General features: G+C 39.3%; 1 protein-coding gene across 1 annotated transcript in view; it reads right to left on the reverse strand.

The window, feature by feature from the left end:
• The window catches only part of LOC126413638 (catalase), a 67202-nt gene extending 65067 nt beyond the window's left edge, over nucleotides 1–2135 (reverse strand). The window contains exon 1 of the mRNA XM_050083280.1: nucleotides 2005–2135. Within this exon, the coding sequence (XP_049939237.1) occupies nucleotides 2005–2058 (54 nt within the window). The 5' untranslated portion in view covers nucleotides 2059–2135. The remainder of the gene's footprint in view (nucleotides 1–2004) is intronic.
• Nucleotides 2136–12916: the final 10781 nt, after the last annotated feature.

The following is a 12916-nucleotide window of genomic DNA, read 5'->3' on the forward strand; positions in this document are numbered from 1 at the left end:
TAATTCACAGGCGTTTCCTTTACAAGATGTCTTTTTGTGCGTAGAGGAAACGTCACCGAGAAATGGCTCGACTTCATAATGTCTCCAAAAGAGTGGAGGGAACGTCCCATATGAGAATAAAAGCTCTTCCAGTCATATTTAATGCCATTATGGAAGAACACTGAGTGGCAGATATGTTTTTGAATTTAACGAAAAGAGTTAAATATTTTACTGAAGTAGATTTCCACTTTTGGAACGCTATAATTCTGTATGAAACGCAGAGAAATAAGACATTTATATAGCTCGTCAAGCCAGCAGCAGGGGCGATAGTCCATAAAACGCACGTGGGCCTTGCGAAGATCAAAGATGTAGATCTCGGGTAGCGTTCGAATGTTGTTTAACGCTGGTGGTGAGATTCCCTTCGTCGTCCTACCCTAACGACCACGACATTAAACTAATTTCCCTTCGGGCACAATAATTGTTTAGTGCTACTAACCACTCAAAACTGGTGCAATCAAAATATGAAGTTTTCATTTCCTCTTTTCACCTTTTCCTCTGTTTCACTATAAACTAGCAAGGCTGGCGTTTGTAGTACTTCAAAATTTCTACGTAAATTTTCCACCAGATATTCCAGTCTTCCTATTGAGGTGTCAGCTCTGACACTGCACCATAACTGCGACACTCTTCCGAGTGAAATTATGTATACCGCTGGCATATTGTAACGCTTGACATTCGCTGTGAGTGTAACTTGATGGGCTGCAAGTACTCGAGTTGAAATGAAACACATAAGAACTGTTTAAATAACCTTCGCCGTATCCTACCAATGAACCGAAGTTGGCTACTTCCTTTATTCTTGATAAATCTATCTACAGTACCACTGTAATTCATCAACATATCGTTATTCGCGGGAATTTGTACAGCATGTCTCCCCCCCAGCTACAGCTTTGTCTATAAATGTCATGTACATTTTACTTTTAATGACGTCCCAGCTTTACATTTCTCTGAGTTTTGAGTTAACTCTCATTCTTTGCCCTAGCCTGAAAATTCATCAAGACTTTACTGAGCCGGCTGTTGTGACCGAGCGGTTCTAGGCGCTTCAGTCCGGAACCGCGCTGCTGCTAAGGTCGCAGGTTCGAATGCTGCCTCGGGCATGGATGTCCTTAGGTTAATTAGGTTTAAGTAGTTCTAAGAGTAGGGAACTGATGACCTCAGATATTAAGTCCTATAGTGCTTAGAGCCGTATACATAACTTTACTGAGGACAACACTAGAACATTATTACGTCTACGAAAATTAGAAAAGTAGAAGTGTTAAATCATATGTTTGTGCAACAGAATTTTATTTCATATTACGATAAACTCCGACTCGACAAGAACGGGGTAGACGCAGTAGTCCAGATGCTTTAGCGTCTCTGTCTGCTGTAGAGTTCATTCATTGCCAACACAGTTTCAGATTTACTTTTATGGGATACAATTAAAATTAGGAAATAAATTCTCTGCGCCAATGCCATTGTCAGAAGCTGTTTTCAATAAAAATAAATAAATAAATAAATAAAAAAGTTGACGCAGAAGACAAAGGTAATTGGTATAACAAAATTGCTACAAATTAGCACAGTGTCTCCGATGTTCAGAAAAAAGAAAGGATAAATTGCTAGTAAAGTAGCTCCGCAAAATAAATTTTTATGCGGAATCCAGTTCTGAAGCCGAAAATGATTGTGCTCTTGATCGCAATGACCACCCAAACACATTCAAAACGCAGTTGTGCACTTCCGGAAAGGCAGCGGGTGCGAAATGCCGCAAGTCTTCTTTGATTTATTACGTATACGAGCACACCAAACTTAAATTCTATGGACCAATGATAACTGCTATGCCTTACGAGCTACTGTTATTACTTATACTTTAGTAGATGTCCTATAACACAAAAAAAGCATCAATATATTTTACAGACCCAAACTAAAATCAATGATTTCACGAAAGTAGTTAATCTCATTTCCAAATGGATGCAAGATGACATAAAATCTGCAAACCTTAACGCCCTTCTTGTAGTTCACCAGTTGGTCTGTTGCGGGATCGCGCGACATTTCGCTTAGTGTTGACTGTAGCTCGCTCCTCTCGACCCGGGCAGCACCACGATAATGTAAACACTATTCCGGCCCGCGTGTATATAAACCCAAGTATGACTACGTAGTCAGTGGAGTAATGTGCAAAACAGAAACGGGAACTTGTTTATTTATAATTGAACTGTATTTCATAAAAAATAGAAAACAAATTAAAATGTTATGAATTTAGGTATTGGTTTCTTTTTAAGAGCAGCTACATTGATTATTTAATTCTATATTTGACACTCAGCGTTATGTTTACATATTCAGTCAAAGATATTCCTGAGGACAAAGATACCAAATTGCCTTGTCACGCATATGTCAACTAGTCTGTAAAGATTCATAATCATAAAATATCACTGACGAAAGCCGGGAGGCCTTTGGCGAAGTGCGCGTCATGAACGATAAATGTACTTCGATGGTTGCACAACTGCTAGTCACCCGCGCCCTGTTTCATTTTTAGCTGATTGCTATTCCAAAAGTGTATTTTGCACGAAATTAGTAGTAACTTCGCGCATAGTTCTGCTTTTGTTTTATTATCATTTGTCACCATAACGTTTGCTTCACTGTTCGATTAATAGTAGCATTTGGATAGTACATGTTTACTTGATTTGTCCTACATCATTTTCGGTATCAGATACAGCTGTTAAACACAAAATGTGTACAAACATACAGAAATATATGCACTACCTTAAAACACACATGATTACAGCCGTTTGTGTTTCTACTATTTGATACTAACGTTTCTTGGCAGTCCTTAAAACAAAGGTAGGCCTAGTTCGAAGATCAGTGTTGTTATGTGGTGGAAGCAGAATAATTTTAAAGTCTACTAGAGAGCCGGTCCCTACATCCAGCCATTTTTTGCTTTCTGCCCCTACAATGACACAGATTCAACAGAATTGAAATATACGATCACCTGTCAACATCCATATGTTGAACATACCAGCCTGTTACAGTTGTAGCACCACACATGTGAAATATCGTTTCTTCCGTCAAGCGGCCAGCAGAGTGTTGTTAAAAACACTCAAAAAATAATGAGATACTTTATAGTGAGAAATGAGTGGGATGAATTTTGCCTCATTAATTTCAGTTAATTATACTGCAGTTTAAACATTATCAAGCTAAGAAATATTTTTTCTAGTAGGCCTACCGTAACCTTCTACACTTCACGTAACACTTGATTTGCAGAAAAGGAGCCTTCTAAGTTGCTCTTTTGATTCTGACTATGATGTAAACAGAATCTTTTGTAGTCTCTGTTTCAGCATGGAAGTAGCCTTTGTGTAAAAGGGGATGCACTGAAGCACACTAAGACTGATAGAAAAAGCAAAAACGGAATGTTTATCCTGTCAGGTAATGGAGTTGGTGATGTTGACTGCAATCACAGTTCTCAATGCAACTGCTTAACAAATCTACCTGGCATGAATAGTCATGTCATCTGATTTCTTTGTTTAAAACAGGTACTAGAAACCGAAAGTATGAATTGAATCCGGAGCATATACTTTTGTCCTGGCATTAAGCATTGCCCTTTTATAAATCTCCTTTACTTTTCTGTAATTTTGTAATATGAGACCAAATCTCATGTTAACTTTTTGTCCCCTTCCCTTCTCCAATTCACCTCTCACACTCTGCCATAAATCTCACCACATCCATCATTTTCAAACCTGACTGCTCAAGTCCATCAGGTTTTCTTGAAATGTTTGACAATGAAGATATAAAATTTAAAAAAAAACTGCCATACTTACTTTACTTTTACTCTATTATGTCATACGGTATCACATTCTGTGGTAACTCCACTAGCCGAGAGAAAGTTTGTAGAGAGCAGTAGCATGTAATAAGACTCTTATGGTGTAAATTCAAGAACAGCATGCTGAAACCTGTTCAAAGAAGTAGCTGTACTAACTATGGATTCTCACTATCTGTATTCCTTAATGAATTTCGTATGTCTTTTTTCCAACCAACAGCTCAGTGCATAACATCAATACTAAGAATAAAAACAATTTACATACAGACTTAAAATCACTTACTTTGGTCGAAGAGGTCCAATATTTGGCAACACATATTTCAACAGGTTTCCAGCAGTCATTAAGAGCTTAGTTTAAGACAAAGTACAGTTTAAACAGAGACTACTGCATAATAGGTATAAAACAAAGCACAGGGCTGTAGTTAGAGAGATGCTGAATGAAACAAGTTTGGCAGCCAAAAGAGCAATGCATGAAGCCTTCAATGACTACTGTATCAGAATACTGTCAAACGATCTTTCACAAAACCCAAAGAAATTCTGGTAAAGGCTGATAGTGGCACAAATGTTAGTGTCCAGTCATTCATGTGTGAGACTGAAACTGAAGTTGAGAGCAGCAAAGCAAAGCCAGAAATGCTTAACTCTGTTTTAAAATATTCCTTTACAAAGGAAAACCCAGGAGTGAGTTACTGGCACAACTTAATTCTTCCACCAATGAAAATATGAGTGAAATAGATTTCGTGTCGGTGGTGTTGAGAAACAGCTGAATCATTAAAACTGAATGCAGCATCAGCACCTACTGGAATCCCTGTCTGACTCCATACCCAATTCATAGCTGAGATAGCCCCTCTGTTAATTATAATCCATCATAGATCCCTCAAACAAAAAACTTTGCTTAATAATAGGAAGAAAGTATGGGTCATAGAACTGATCCACAAAAGTACCTTTGAATATCTTGACAATCAACTTATTGTAAAACCTTAGAACATATTCTGAGCTCAAACCCAGTGAAGTATCTGGAACAGAATGACGATTCTGAAAACATCGATACTGTGAAACCTAGTTCACACTTTTCTCGCATGACATCCTCCGCTATATGGTGAGTAGCAACTTTCTCTTTCATTATATTGTTACACTCCATCCTGGATTTTTCATTGTTTAAAATCATATTGCGGTTTCTCAGTGGCTGGTCTTCTTTTCAAGTACTTACAATCTGAGGAACACCAACTGCACAAAATATGTCATAATTTATGTTAGGTAGCTGTTCTGTTTTACCATCAGTGTTCTTTCTTTATGCTGCAGATAACCCTTTACAGTCTTGCTTATTTTTACGTTCACTGTTATTTCTACTCCTGTTCTACTATTTACAGACCCAGTATGGATGATATTACAGTTCCTATTCCAAAAATATCCTTATTCTGGTAGTTATGTCTTACAAATTCCTGAAATATAAATCTCTAACCAGTTGCATCTTTCAGTGTTCTAGTTTCACACTGTTTTAGTGTTATAACAGTCTTTATGCCCTATAAGGGACTATAAAGTGTAGCAGAACTTGGAGCAGAAGATAGAGCCAATATGGTAATCAGGCCACAGCCAGAGTCATCCGGCACAGGGAATTGAACTGCCTGATCAGTGGAAGCAACTGCACCTGTATTGTCAGACCACAAGCACCACTGCAAGGCTAAATCTCCTGGAAGTACTACAGCCCAATCTGCTGCCAGTTATGACAGCTGTGTATTGCCTGTGTTCCAGATCATTCAGTGTGACATACATACACAATGACTTCCATGGTGTCACCAGGGAGCTGCAGCATTTAAGCCCAGCTGAACCAGTCCATTGCCATTGAGCATCTGGGGCAGTTATGTCATGCTTAATCTGTGACAGACAGTGCCACATCTATGATGCAGCCATATCTACCACCATTGGGCCTCAAAATGCTGCTTGTCACCTGAGCACACTGATGCTTGGGCAACTCAGGACTTTGGTACTACCTTGGGCGTACGAAGCAAGGACCCTGCCCTACCTGTCTTAGCCGAGGCATCAACTGAGGATCTTTGCACCCTTGAAAATTGCAGTGTGATGCAGCCACATTTACATTCAGCCACTGCTACCAGGTTGCCCATGCTTTGGCCAGGGGAAACGAGCTTCTCGTAACACAGTGGCAAAGAGGCACAGGATAATCCACCAGAGTCCATCGTACTGGGAGACATTGTGATGTAGTATTCACCTCACTCACCGTCACCACTTACAGTTTCCAAGTCCCATGATTGTGCTCAAACAGCAATAAAGAAGTCAAAGAAGTTATTGTAACCTCACGAGGACCTTCTACTGCTGCACCTGCATCCATGCTGTCAGAGAACCATTGCCCACACCCAGCTTTCCTGTCATCCCATTATAATTGGTGTCAGAAGTGGGATGCTTCTGCTGCCGGGCCTCGAATCCCTGCCTGTCACCTGAGCACCTAGACACATGGGCAACACAGCTCTTTGCCACTGTCTTGGGAGTAGGACTCAAGGGCACAGCCATCCCTACCTCCTACTATAATTGGTGTCAGAAGGGCTTCTGAAGATGAAATTGGGCAACCAGAAGTCAGTAGCCAGTTCCCTGGTTCCATTGCAGCACTTTTCTGAAAGGGGAGTGAGTGGATGGAAGGCAGAGTCCTGAAGAATCGTCTGGAGCAAGCAAGGTATGCAAGTAGCAGCCAGGACTTTAATATTCACTCGTGGGGTTCCCTACACCCTTCAGTTTGACCTTCTCCTACTTCTCCTATAATTTCAGGGTGGGATACCACTGTATTGTTCAGCAATAGACTGAGGGCCAAACCATAAACTCCTGCAACATGCGTGCAGTGCAGTTAACTGGGTATTTCAGTGCATGCACTGAGTCACTTCCCGTAGTTTATTGGGTATGTCAACGGAAAGGGCATTATGCCAGCCAATGCCGAGTGGATGCTTGGCTCGGGCATGGGAAACCCTGAGGACCCCAAAAACTTCAATAATTTCTTAAGGATAAGCCAGAATAGGCATAATGTTTTCACTGTAACTTTTTTAGGATGAGTTAAGGATGATAGGGTGGGCATAAAACGTATGTCAGTAATTAAAGATAGGCATCATGTAGGATGTAAGGTAAAGCCTGAGAGTAGAATATCAGGAGATATAATCTGCTATAATGTGACCCCCAAGGAAGATACTACTTAGTTTGCTAAGACAGGTAGTGACATAGCAGGAAAATCAGTTAGATGTTGGAAAACATGTGGAAGTAAAGGAACTAACCCATGTGTAATATGTGGCGTCTTTTTAGACACCCAAGGCTTGTTTAACTACAAATAAACATTTTAATGTGGGTGTAGACTACTCATTCTCCAGGTACGCTATTCACAGAGATTTTATTGTAACTGGGTAAAATATTTATTATTATATCACAGTCTGTAGTACAACAATTTAAAATTTTTGCAGTGGTTCAGAAAATACCCAAGGTATACAATATGTGCTTTTCAGTGTTGTTACGAAAATAAGTCTTGGCAACAACATACTTATAAACAGACATTCATTTGTACATTGTTGCAAACAGTGAATAGAAAATACTTTCACATGCATTGTTATGACAAATTCACAGTTTGGAATTGAGTTTTGTGGGAGGAATATATGGTGTTATAGTTTTTTTTGTCAAGGATGGTGATATATGTTTTGCAAGGGGCTACAGTCTTGAGCAGGCTTTGGCAGATTTACTAAAGAGTGACAGTGAGAATGAGTCAATTTTTAGAAAGGAAGACGACAGTGATGCTGATGGAGATCTGATAGAGGAAGATAAACAAGTCGAAGATGAAGTAGATATGAATGACTGTGAAGAAGGTAACAATGGTATTCAGGTAACAAGTGCATCTACTTTTATGTCTAGAAGTGGACAAATAACATATAATACAGTACCATCTTATGTGCGAAAGTAGGTTCCAAGCAACATAATATATGAAACTGCTTATATTCCACATCACCTTACTCCACAATTACAGACAAGGGCAGATTGTTTTAGATTTTTTATCACCAATCACATGCAGAGAGTAATAGTAACACATACCAATAATCATGCAAAAGGTAATAAAATTTTGTATCTAACTCTTTAACACTGAATTGAACTAGATTCTACAGAGCTATAGGCATTCTTTGATCTACTAATAAGAGCTGGCTTGCATAAGGGACATGGGAAGCTTTTGAGTGAATTTTGGTCAGAAGAGTATGGCTTACCTATTTTTTGAGCCACAAAGAGCTTTTCAAGGTTCGTGATATTTTGATGTGCCTCCATTTCGATGATAAATTTACAAGGGAAGAAAGAAAAGCTGCTTCTGGATCAAAAGCTGCACCAATAAGGGCTGTGTTTGAAATGTTCATTGATGCATGAATTTCATCTTATGTCCCTGGACCTTGTATTACAGTTGATGAGTATCTGTGTACTTTCAGGGGACGGTGTCCATTCAAGATGTACATTTCTTCAAAACCTGGAAAGTATGGGATAAAAGTGTGGACTGCTGTAGATTGTGAGGCCAATATGTTATAAATGCACAAGTTTAGATAGGGAAATCTGCTGAAGGAAGGGAAATAAATCAAAAGAAACAAATGTTACATGATTTAGTTGATCACCTGAAGGGAAGGGGTAGAAACATTACCACTGATAACTTTTTTTACAAGTTTTGATTTGGGACAAGAACTTCTTGCTCATAAATTGACACTTATGGGAACTCTTTGGGCTAACTGAAAAGAGATACCAAAAGAAATGTTGCTGTCAAAGCAGAGGCGTCCATTATCGACCACTTTTGGGTATGCACAGAATACTGCTTTAGCTTTGTATGTTCCTACACAAAATAAATCAGTCACTTTGTTGCCTACTCTACACCAAACATTTGATGAAGTGAGCATGAGCACAAAAAACCTGACAATAATAATATTCTACAACTCAACAAAGTCAGGAGTTGATACAGTTGATAAGATGGCTAGACAGTATTCAGTGAAATGTGGAACAAAAAGGTGGCCGCTTGCTGTATTTTTTGATATACTAGATTTAGCTTGTCTCAATGCTTATGTTCTGTATTGTAAATTTTTACGTGATATGAGAAGTAAAAATTCAATAAGAGAATTCTTCTCAGAACTAGGAAAAGAACTACTCAAACCTTACATTGAATGACGAATCCTGTCACCCCAGTTCAGAACACAACCCATTCGTTCAGCAATAATATCTTCAGGCTTCAAAGATCTTCGGAAGGAAAAGTAACTCCATAACCAGGAATCTGATGTCCCAAACCTGAAAAGAAAACGGTGTGAGTCCTGCCCAAGGTCAAAGGACAGGAAAGTGAATCAACAATGTGACTGGTGTCACAAGTTTGCCTGTAAAGAACACGCTAGGATAAGTGTGTTGTGTAATGATTGTTGATCATATGACAAGGAGAGCAAGTAGGAGTGCATTTCTAATAAAATTCCATGTAAGTGATATTACACATAACATTAATAATCAATTACAGTATTGTTATATAGTGTGTGGGTTATGAATATTTTGTGTTAAAATAATTTTTGGAGCTAAACAAACTAAACAAAATTTGTTTTCATATTTTAAACAAATGTAGTAAATAATTAAAACTTACATATAACTTAATTATGTTAAGAAACTATGGAGTTGTAATATAAACATTGTGCATATGTTTCTCAATAAATTATAATTCTGTTTGTGGACAAATTTGAAAATGTATCGCCATAAAGTTGCATGAATCACTTCGGGGTCAAAAGACCCCAGACATACGATATGTTTTTCCAGGTCTGATACCACGCGGGTTAAAGGGATTTTTGTTACATGTGATACAGATGAGGCCGATATAGCACCTGTAGTCAGAAAAGAACTTCAGGCAGTGCCTGTAGCTGGGAAAATGGTAGGGTTATTGTGCGGCATAGGTGGGCTAATATAGTGTCCATAGGTGGGTCAGTGTTATCACTGGATAAATCTCACAGAGTCAGAGGAATTATTAAAGAATTAAAAAAGACTTAAAAGAGTAATTACAGTATAGGAGTTTGGATAGATTCCCCAGTCTCAGTGTCTTGACACCACGACCAACTATCTTGAAAATCAGAGGGTTCACTTAGTGTTGTATTGCCAAACAGTAGGGCAGTGCACATAACATTCTGCTTCCATAGTCAGTCCTATTGTCCATAGATTAAGGAAGGGTTTAGCTCACAGTATATGTATTCTCCTTGCTACTCTTTAGCAACAGGTAGTGTAGTGTAAACTTGCAGACAATGATATAGAGAAAAGTAGATAAGAGCAAATCAGATTGTTGTACAAGGAAGCCATCCTGGTACCTGCTCCCTCCCACATAGTAGAGCCGAAAGTTGCTCACCAGTGAGAAACAGACTGACAAAAGATAGAATTAATTGTGAATGAACACTCTGTGTGCAAGCCAATTGCTAGTGTTGTCCAAAGAAGTATAAATAGTGAAAAAGAAGCAAGGGTCACTTTCAGTGAAATTAAAAATGTAAATTGTACATACTTGTAAGTAAATTAGTGCCTATGTTACTGCAAAATTTTGAATGGAAATCTGGGCCCATATTTTTGGTTGAAAGGAGGAATGGTAAGGGACTAAAAGCATAGTAGACTTGGAGCAGAAGATGGAGCCAGAACAGTAATCAGGCCACAGCTAAAGCCAGCCAGCTCTGGTCACTGAACTGTATGCTCAGTGGATGTGATCACCCCTGTGTTGTCAGACCACATGTACCACTGCCAGGACAATTCAAGTCTCCAGGCAGTGCTTCAGCCTGACCCTCTGCCAGGTATGACGGCCATCATTGTCTGTGTCCCAGATTGTTTGGTGTGTCACGCATATGCACCCACTACCACAAATTCAGCTGTAGCATTTAAACCAAACAAAACCAACACATCATCATCATCATCATCATCATCGAACAGCTGGGGCTGTCATGTGATGCCTAGTCTGTGATGAACAGAGCCGTGTTGATTACACAGCTGTATCTACTGCCACTGGGCCTTGAATACCTGCCTGTCGCCTGGGCAACTCAACACTTTGACTCCATCTCGGGAGGATGACACAAGGGCCCAGTCATCCCTGCCTTCACCAAGGCATCAGCAGAGGACTTCTGCACTCTGGGACACTAAACCATGACACAGCCAGATCTTCTCACAGCCGCCACCACAGCTGTAGTATTTTGACAAGAGGATACAAGCTCCTTACAACACAGGAGCAGCAGCAGCAGCAGCATCTGCAGGACAAACAGTCACCAACCAGAGGCCATTGTATTAGGGGATGCTGTGATGGAGTATTTATCTTGTTTGCTATCATCACTTTCATTTTCGAAGTCCCTTGATTGTAAACAGACAGCATTTAGGATGTTAATGTAACCTCACCAGGATCTTCTACTACTACACATGCATCCATTCTTGTCAGAAACTACTGCCCACACCCAGCCATCCTGTTATAGCCTACCCTAAATAGTATTATCTTTGTGTCTAATACATCCACCAGAGCAATAACCACCTGAAGTTTTGAATGGGAAATTAATTTACCTCGGGGAAATTCATTACAATATTTTTAGCAGAAAACCGAGTTTACTGGGGAAAGATAAAGTGATATTTTTTTGTTGCATACCGAATTACATGTGTGTTGATTAAAGTCAACCCCACCACAAGCACAGGTAACATCACAGTTGCCATAGCAATCTTCTTAATTTTGGCAACTATGACTTCTGGAGGCACTTCTGTCTTCATCCAGAATGAGGTTTTTCTGTGTAGCAAGCATAACAGAGACCTTCTGCTTCCACTCTGTGATGCTGTCAAGAGACCTTTATGAGGTACTAGTGGTTGGGCTAGCCTGACCAAGGTGTGCTACACTTTCATCACTCCTCCTCCACCTTGGCCTGACCTGCCTTCCAGGCGGCATTCTTATACTTTTGTTTATCATCATTGTAGTTTCTTTTTTATCTTATTTTTTATGTAAGATTCCATCGGAACATCTGAACCAAAGTTACTTGGTAGGAGGAAATCACACTGTAATTCAATAAAACTGATAAGAAAATTTAAAAACCAGGACAGAAGAGTATAAAAATAATTTAAAAATTGAGAAAAGATTAGTAATACTGCATACAATAAATAACCTGTTACTGCATCAGGCTTTAAACTACTGTGAGGAACTCCTGTAAAAGAATAAAAGTGGTGTGCCACAAGGAAGACTAACAACTTAAATTTCATTAATTTAAGGTCGATTACTAAATTTCTCAGTTCTGCTTATTGGAAACAGAATGTGCAAAATAGTGCATACTATTCTGTTCAGTGGTTCAAGAAGTATTATCCAATTGGGAATTATTTTTCTACCTAGTGTTTACTGCATGCAGTCTCTTTAGAATATGACCATTTTATTAACTGTGAGCCCCCTGAGGAAGTATGTGTACAGGGGTAGCAGAGCTAGCATCCACATGCTTGAACAATTGTTTGCATATCTTCCAAACTGCACTTTTCTGTACTAAGAGTATTCTTTGTGAATGCACAGAACTGTCCCAAAAGCCACAGGATGCACTGGTAACAGAGTGAAAGTATGTAAAGTACACCAGATTTCATGTATCAGTATCAGAGACAATGGAGATTATTCTTGTAGTACACACAGTAACCATTTGGTTTCTGTGCGTTATGGTGAAAGTGATATTTTCAGGAAAGATTTTCTTCTGTCTTCAATTCTGAGAATTTAAAATGTTCCATTTAACTGATTATCTGACCACCTTGGGCAGTAAAATTTCACTTTTAAAGGTGTTGAGTGGGGGGAGATTGGTGCTTAACATCCTGTCGACAACGAGGTCATTAGAGATGGAGCACAAGTTCGGATTAGGGAAGGATGGGGAAGGAAATGGACCATGCCATTTCAAAAGAACCATCCCACCATTTCCATGAAATGATTTAGGGAAATCACGGAAAACCTAAATCAGAATAGCAGGAGATGAGTTTGAACCATCTTCCTCCCAAATGCGGGTCCAGTGCGCTAACCACTGCGCCACCTCGCTCTGTAAAAGGAGTTGAGTGTCAAAAACTGTATGTACCTTATTTTGTTAAAGTTATGCATAA

The sequence above is a fragment of the Schistocerca serialis genome, chromosome 1 (genome assembly GCF_023864345.2).
Source record: "Schistocerca serialis cubense isolate TAMUIC-IGC-003099 chromosome 1, iqSchSeri2.2, whole genome shotgun sequence".
NCBI classification, from domain to species: Eukaryota; Metazoa; Arthropoda; class Insecta; order Orthoptera; family Acrididae; genus Schistocerca; species Schistocerca serialis.